The following is an 8,519-nucleotide window of genomic DNA, read 5'->3' as shown; positions in this document are numbered from 1 at the left end:
AATATATAAAAATATCGTACCCTAAATGAAAAATTAAAAATTGGAAGTCGGCTCAAGCAAAAGGAAAAAAAACCACCTTGGGCTTTGAAGTTTTTTCTTAGTCAGTTCAAACTATAAAAAAATTATACTTTTGACATATCTATAAAAAAAAACTGTAAGTCGGAGTTTAGTAATTCTTTTTGATTTTATTGTTGGTTCTATTCTGGAATTTAGAAATACCATTAAACATTGCGTAGGTGGTATGTTGCCAATTTGACTTTTTTCCGCTAAATCCCCAGTGTGCGCCACTGATTATTTATTGGCAATGATAATAACTAAACGCTTTCTAGTGTGTGTATAAATATAACGAAACGCTTTTAATTTTGTTTTGACATTTTGAGGGTAATTCAGAATTATGAACTTACATGTATCCTGTGCGTAAATATTTGCTGGCTTATAACGGGTGATCAATTAAGAGGAGTTTTTTTCATTTGCGTTTTTTTTACAGATCGCGCGCGAGTTGTGGCAAACTGTCATCGAGGATTTGTTGAACAGCGTTTGGCATTTCATCATGGAAAGACTCACACCGCAACAACGTCTACAAATTGTTCAACTGTATTATGAAAATCAGCGTTCTGTGACAAATGTTTTTCGTGCGCTTAGACCGCATTATGGTCAACATAATCGGCCTGCCTTAAACACTATTCGACATACCATCAACAAATTTGAATCCCAATATTCATTGGTGGATAATTCTCGACCGAATAGACCACGTCCAGCAAGAAGCATTGAGAATATAGCGGCAGTAGCAGAGAGTGTACGTGAAAACCGCGATGAATCGATTCGGCACCGTTCTCAGCAACTTGGACTGTCGTATGGAACATCTTGGTCAATTTTACGGAAGGATCTTCATTTAAAAGCATACAAAATACAGCTCGTACAAGAACTAAAGCCAAATGACCTTCCTGCACGTCACCGTTTTGCTGATTGGGCTCTTGAAAAGGTTGAAGAAGATCCGCTGTTTTCGAGCAAAATTTTGTTCAGCGATGAGGCGCATTTCTGGCTCAATGGTTACGTCAATAAGCAAAATTGCCGTATTTGGGATGAAGAGCAACCAGAACAGGTTCAAGAGCTACCTTTACACCCACAGAAAACAACGGTTTGGTGTGGTTTATGGGCTGGTGGAATCATCGGTCCATATTTTTTCAAAAATGATGATGGCCGCAACGTAACTGTGAATGGTGCTACCGTACCATGATATCGGACTTTTTGCTACCTGAAATTGAATCTAATGATCTCTACGACATTTGGTTTCAACAAGACGGAGCCACTTGCCATACAGCTCGTGAAACAATGACTTTATTGAGAAGTCATTTCGGAGAGCGGCTGATTTCACGTTTAGGACCTGTGAGTTGGCCACCAAGATCTTGTGATATCACACCTTTGGACTTTTTTCTTTGGGGATTCGTGAAGTCCAAGGTCTATGCTGATAAACCAGCTACGATTGAAGCTCTGGAAGCCAACATTACGCGTGTTATTCACGACATACCAGTCGAAATGCTCGAACGAGTGATTGAAAATTGGAGCTTCAGAATGGACCACCTTAAGCGTAGTTGCGGCCAACATTTGAATGAAGTCATATTCAAAAAGTAAATGTCAAAGAATGTCCGTTCAAATGATAAATAAAGGTTTTGAACATAATTTACATTTTTGTTTTTTTTTAACTATTGAAAAAAGCACCTCATGATTGATCACCCGTTATTAATAAAAAAAAAAAAAAAAAAAAAAAAAATTAATGAATTTTAAAACATTTAAAATTAAAAAAAAAATAGTTTTTAAACATGTTCTTTTCATACACAAATATATACAACTTCGTTAGTAGTAAAAATGTAAATATTTTTTGGGATGTATACTTTTTTCCGCATCTCTGTACAAACATCCCCAGTGTGCGCCGTGGCAATAAAGATGGTGTGTGTGTGTGCATAATGTATAAACTCGAATCATTCCGATAACTTAGAATTGGCTGCCATGGGAATGTGTTTGGTAGTTTCTATTGCTTTCGCGTACTCTTCCTCTTCACTAATAAGTATTCCCTTTCTTTTCATGGATCCTGACGACCCAAACACCTGAAAACAAAAAGGTTCGGATGTAGGTTTATTTGAATTTTACAGAGGCATTTAGGAGAAGAGTGTTTGTAAATTCGCAGTATTTTTGCATAGAACTCCTTTCGTGTTTGCGGCCTTTGGCCGCTCTGCAAAAACATTAACCCTCATCCGTCCAACATCGGCACTGATTCTTTGTTTTTAGTGATAATTAATTTAAGCATAATCCGCCTTCGTCGGCGCTTTTGCCAAATAGCCCTCATCAGTATGGTTGGTTGGTTGGTTAAAGTGGTGATTCTTCCAGAATCCAACTAGTGCTTCCGCACCATTTTGTTGCCACATCCTCGTTACCAACTTGTTTGGCGGGTGTTTACAGCATGACTATATCCTGTCTGTGCAGTTTAACCGTCCGTTGTGTGATGTGGCCTACGCAGGCCATTCCGAATTTTAGAGGGGTATATAAATATAATAAAATAAATATATAAATATACCATACAGGTCTGTTAGATGAATCTTCTGAAAATTTTATAACCATTTCCAGCGAAGTGATTATGAAAAAAATACATTTTACACAAAAATGGGTAAATGGCCTGCACAGGCCACCACTGCAATTTTAGTATAGTCATGTACCGTACTTGGTCTTCTGACTAATTAGAGTACAAGAAAGAGTGAATACGGTTCTCTCTCACTCAGAAGTTGAAACTTTAGTCGCTCTCACCGCATTTTCGACAGTTTTACTAGTTTTAGTAAAAAAAAAAACACGAGAACAGGCGCCAGATATATGCCGTTAGAATTGAATTTGGTTCTATTGATTACAGGTGCACATTTTATTGTGTGTGATTGATTTTGCTTTTTGCAATCATTTTTGTTTGAGTGGAGAAAAGTAAGTATTTATTAACAATTGAAATAGTGATATGTATTATTCATAAAGTGTTTTGTGCCGGAACAGAAATGTCACTTTCAAACGAAGTAGATAGGGCTCTATTAGATATCGGTAGAAGAAGTAATCGTCTATCCAGTGAGCAAATGCGCCATCACGAGGAAGTATTGAGCAAATGTATTGCAGCGGAGGATGAGGAAGATGATTCGTTTGTCACCGACGACGATAATGATGAGGATTATGTTCCTGTTGATGACGGAGAGGTGTCTGATATTGAGAATGAGCTTGAGGTTGAAGAAGAATTGCCTGAAAACGAAGAACGAGAAATTAACCAAGGTGAAAGAGTGGTACTGGACTTGGTAGAGAGGTATCGTAATTCCGGCCGAACAGTGTATTGCGATAACTTTTTCACATCACTCGAATTGGCCAAGTCTCTTATGCAGAAGGGATTAGCTGTCGTAGGCACAGTGCGCCCAAATAGAAAATTTGTTCCTCTATGCTTTCCGCTGAACAAAAAGACAAGGCCGTATAAACAGTTTCGACCTCTATATCAGACTTTGTTTGCTTTCCTGGATGAAACATTACACGCAAGCCACAGAAATTTCAAACAAATATAAACCTGCAGCTGTCTTAGACTACAATGAAAATAAGTCGGAGGTTGATACAATGAACGAAATGCTTTCTGGCTGTAGTTGCAAACGCGCAACAAACCGGTGGCCATTGGCCATTTTTTTAATATGCTTGACATTACCGGCTTGGCTTCTTATATTATATACAAGCATTTGCGACCAAGCAAGAAGTCAGACCAACGAAGGGATTTTATATTAGAATTGGCTGAACAACTGACAATCCCCCTTATAGAAACACGTGCAGCAAATCCTAGGGTATATGGTAGACCAGGAATTAAAATAGCAATGCAAAAGTTCAATGTATTTTATGTAAGTATTTATACAAACATCTGAATTCGTACTGAAATATATAATTAATTTAAATCTTGTATCTCTCACAGGATCCACCATCAACTTCGACGGCCCCAGCACAAAAAACTGCATCAAAGCCCGTAAGCTCACAGTACCGGCCATTGTGCAAGCTATGTAGCAAACTGGATAAGTTTAAAAGAAAACCCCGATTTACTTACAACATTTGCAAAGATGCAATGTGTTTAACTAACGGTTTAGAAACCAAAACCTACACTTGCAGCATATGTCTAGCTGCAGTAACTACGTCAACTTCATAAACAACTTTAAAATTTTATATTTTTATTTATTTATTTATAAATTGAATTTTTTAAATAATTTAAAAAAAACAGTAAGAAGGATGAACCTTGATAAATAAATTTCTTTTAACACTAATCAATCTGTTTTTTTTATTAATCGGTATTACACTTAAATTCATTACAGACATAATTTTCGTACCAGCCTATAAATAAAGCACGTGTTCTCATAGGTGGCTTGACCAGGCCATTTTAAACAACGAAAGAATATAAAACTTTCACACAACGGACGGTTAAGAACTTTATTAGGTTGTTGACGTCTAAGCCAGACAGTTGTTCGAGATTCTCGAACAGCGGTTGGCCCAGGGTTAACATTCTGTCCTTCCATAGGGCAGGGCATTCACAGAGGAAGTAGAAGATTGTCTCCTTTTTCTCCGATTGTTTACAGCTATAACAGTATGTATTGTGAGGGATACCCATTTTGGCTGCTTGGTCTCCGATAGACCAAAAGCCAGTTATGACTGCGATTAGTCTCCAGGCGTCCCGTCGTTTCATTCTTATTACTGCCGACGATTGCTTGAAGTTGTAGGTGGGGCATAACGTTCTGCTAATTTTGCATTTCGTCTGGTCTTTCCACCTACAATCCGCGATTCGGAGGTATTTTTGGGAAATTGTACTCTTGACTGCACCTAATGGTGTGAATACCGATTTTGCAAGAGCGTTATTCGTGGCAGACACCCCTCTTGCCAGTTCATCGGCTTTTTCGTTACCTTATCTACCTACAATGTTCCGATGTCCCGGGACCCAGATTAAGGTAACTTTATGGTTTTCACTTAAGATGGTGAGGCTATTCCTGCTTTGTTCCACCACTTTAGAGGTTGTAGTAGCCGAACCCAGTGCCTGGATTGCAGCTTGGCTATCCGAAACAATAGCGATATTGCCCTTAAAAGAGAAATCTGCGATTAGTAGCCTACAGGCTTCCCCAATTGCCAGTACTTCTACCTGGAAGACACTGCTGGTATTAGAGAGACGCACAGATTTCTAAATTTTAAGTCTGTGAGAATATATACCAGATCCAACACCGCAGCCCATTTAACTGCCACCCGTATAGACTGTAGTGTCGAAGTTGAATCCCTTATTCCATTCCTCCTTAGATGGAAAGAGAGTGGCAAAATTCCTATTGAATGTTACCGTCGGGACGATGTAGTCAGTTCTCACCGAGATTAACTGAGTTGGTCGCAATAATAGACTAGCATGACCATACGTTTTTTCTCTCCAGCGGCCCGCTTCATTTAACCTAAATGCACTCATGGTTGCCGTCTTCTTAATATGTAGGTCAATTGGAATAACATGTGTCAGTGCATTGACATCTAGGACATGATCTGATTGCAGTGAGCGTTATTGCACAGGCTGATCTTTGTATTCTGCCGAGTAGTTTGGTATTGTACTCCCTCCCTAGAGCTTTCCACCAAACTACCGCACCATACGATGAAATAGGTCGTATAACCGTCTTATACAGCCATAATGTATGCTTAGGTTGAAGACCCCATCTTCTTCCAAGCATACGTTTACAGTCATATAAAGCAATTTAACAATTAATTTCCAGCTCAGTTTGGAGTCCAGAATTACCCCTAAGTAATTTGCGCTGGGTGATAGTGAGAGAGTTTTCCGTTAATATTTGGTAGGGTAAAAGTTGTTTCATTATGTCTGGTGGCGAAAAGCATAAGTTCTGTTTTACGCGGATTTAGACCTAGGCCACAGCATGTGGCCCAAGTGTTAAGCTCGCCCTTTGGATAATCCCACTGATCGTATTAGGACACAGTCCTGACGCCATGAACACCACATCATCAGCGTACGCCACCGCTTTTACCCCACCTCTATTAAATTTTGTTAAGACTTTGCTATTAACGCATAACCAGAGAAGTGGAGACAATACTCCCCCCTGTGGAGTGCCCCTGTGGACCTTCTTGGTTATGCGATATTACACATATTAGCTTTGATGTTCCTGGTTTCTATCATAGAGATGACCCAATTACTGATGCAACTGTCCACCTCTATGTCTATCAACGCCCGTTGGATGGCATCTGTACTAACATTGTTAAAGGCGCCTTCTATATCCAAGAATGCCGCCATTGTATAATGTTTAACTGCTTTTTCGTTCTTCTGTCGTAGCAGTCCAAGTACCATCAGGCTTTTTGACCCAAGAAGCCATTGAATGATCTTTAGACAGAACACGGCTAAGCCTAGCAGAATCTCTGGTGGATTCGATTTACGAGCAAAATTCGCTCCAGCTATCTTACTTGGCGTCCCTAACTGCCTTCTTGTACTGCCTCCGACTCTCTTTGTACAATTGCCAATTTCCTGTCGAGTAGCTGAGGTTAAACGTTGATATAGATTTTTCCCTTAGTTTTGAGAGCTCACTGCTCCACCAATGAGGATGGGAGTTTTTGCTAAATTTTATGGGGCAGGACGTTTTGTAGGCCCTACTAAATGCTTTCTCCAGTGTTGTGACCCTACTCTCGAGGTTTTCGGTAAGAGTGATTTGGTGGATGGGAATCTCTCCTATCCTTTACCGATTATGTTTCTGGACCTCTTACAGTTGGTTCTTAGTGGATTTCTATATGGTAAGGGCGGATCAACATTAAGATCCAGATCGGACAAGATCCAGCTGTGATCCGAAAAAGAGCTTTTATTAGAGACCCTCCAATTGTCTAAGCTTACTGAGCTGTTTTCAGACAATAGTGTAACATCGATCACTTCCTCCCATCCCCTGAAGTACTCCGTACTGGGAAAGGTGAAAGTGGGAGTGATACCCCTGCTACATACCGACAAGCTAGTATTAATTATGAAATCATAAAGAGACTCCCCTAGGTCGTTTGTTTCGAAGCTTCCCCATAGAGCATGCCTTGCATTGGCCTCGCATCCGAGAAGCAGGGTTTTGTTCGGGTTTTCCTGCACCTCAGGCGATGCTGGTCTATCATGTGCCATGTATATAGAGGTAAGTGTTATTCTGACTCCGTCAGTGGCTTCCACCTCAACAGCCGTCAAATCCTGTGAACTATATAATGGAATTAAAAATGTGTTACCTTCCCAGTTTTTAGCTACAATATATGTTCTGGGATTACCTTCTATCCATTTAAGGTAGATATTGTAGTTTTTCCCAGTGAACCCTTTCATCTCGGTGCCCCGCACCCAGAGTTCCTGAATTAATGCGATGTCCACGTCCTCCTCCGCCAGGAGAACGGTTAGGTTGTCCGTTACAGTCTGTCAATGCTGCAGATTAATTTGGACAACCTTTAAACCCATGTTTATTGGTTTCCTATTTCGGACTCGGTGTCATCTAGCTGTATGCCAGTCAGCAGGTCGTTGGCACCATCGACCTTATCCTGCTCCTCTTCCGGGCTTGCAGAGCGAAATGTTTTCAGCTGGGCCTTCCTAATGCCAAACCGAAATTTGTTTTCCACTTTCTCCAGTGGTCCCAGACTCTCTTCTGTAATTAGAAGGAGGAAAGACATGCTGTGCCTTTGCGGAGCTTCCGCATTGATGATCGACCAATCGGTCATCAGCACCGAACGATTATGCGCCTGAAGGTAGGGGATTAATTGATTGGCTACAAACTCCATGTTTGGTACCCAGATGCGAGCCTTCGGTCTTCGTGGAAATTTGCTAGCCGGAATTAGCTTGAGTTTCAAGCCTTCCCAGCTGTTCTGGATTTCACCAATCACGTTTGTCAGAAAATGCATTGAGAATTGGTCATCGCATTTAATGACACGGTAACCGCGGACTACCTCCACCGAGTCGAAACCTGGTGTTTGGCCCTCCGGGTTCGCCATGACATGCTCATCGACTATGCGAGACAACCGTGCCTCAATCTCTGACCACTTGTCAAGCACTGGTTTTCCGCGGTTAGAGGTTTCATGTACTAATGTCATTTGGAGATGGTCCCGTGCCATCTCACTAAATCGTTTGATAGGTTTGGAGGCAACTGCACCCTGATCCGATATCTTGTGCTTCTTTGTTACCTTCCCAGTTTCGTCATGCGAGCGGTTTCGTTTTTTGGCATCTGTCTTGGTGGCGCCTTGGAATCCAAGTATTCGTCAACCACCTTTTGACATTTTGCCTTGCCGCTCTCGTTTTTTCGAATCCTGCCAAGGATAGCGAGAGACCTCTGGTAGAGTTTATACCTCGAGGGACCTTTATTACCACGCTTTTGCCCCATGGCTTAAGCGGATGTTGTTGGTTGATTTATAGTTGTTGGAGTACTGTGGCCCACAGCTTTGCCCTCAACTGTTTCTTGGCGGGAGGCCAAGAGCTCATCCTCTGAGGGTGACCCAGTCATCCTCAG

At 41.0% G+C, this 8,519-nt stretch overlaps 1 protein-coding gene across 1 annotated transcript; it reads right to left on the bottom strand.

Annotated features, from left to right (window-relative positions):
• Window positions 1-7,482: 7,482 nt before the first annotated feature.
• Window positions 7,483-8,127, bottom strand: LOC129250746 (uncharacterized). Its single transcript, XM_054890345.1, has one exon. The coding sequence runs from the start codon at window positions 8,125-8,127 to the stop codon at window positions 7,483-7,485; it is 645 nt and encodes a 214-aa protein (XP_054746320.1).
• Between the last annotated feature and the right edge of the window lie 392 nt (window positions 8,128-8,519).

Source organism: Anastrepha obliqua, chromosome 6 (genome assembly GCF_027943255.1).
Source record: "Anastrepha obliqua isolate idAnaObli1 chromosome 6, idAnaObli1_1.0, whole genome shotgun sequence".
Taxonomy (NCBI): domain Eukaryota; kingdom Metazoa; phylum Arthropoda; class Insecta; order Diptera; family Tephritidae; genus Anastrepha; species Anastrepha obliqua.
The sequence above is the reverse complement of the archived record's forward strand: the minus strand, read 5'-3'. Positions and strand labels throughout refer to the sequence as shown.

Bases quoted from the DNA above. Each gene is read 5' to 3' on its own strand.
- LOC129250746 (XM_054890345.1), bottom strand. From the start codon at position 8,127: ATGGCACGGGACCATCTCCAAATGACATTAGTACATGAAACCTCTAAC.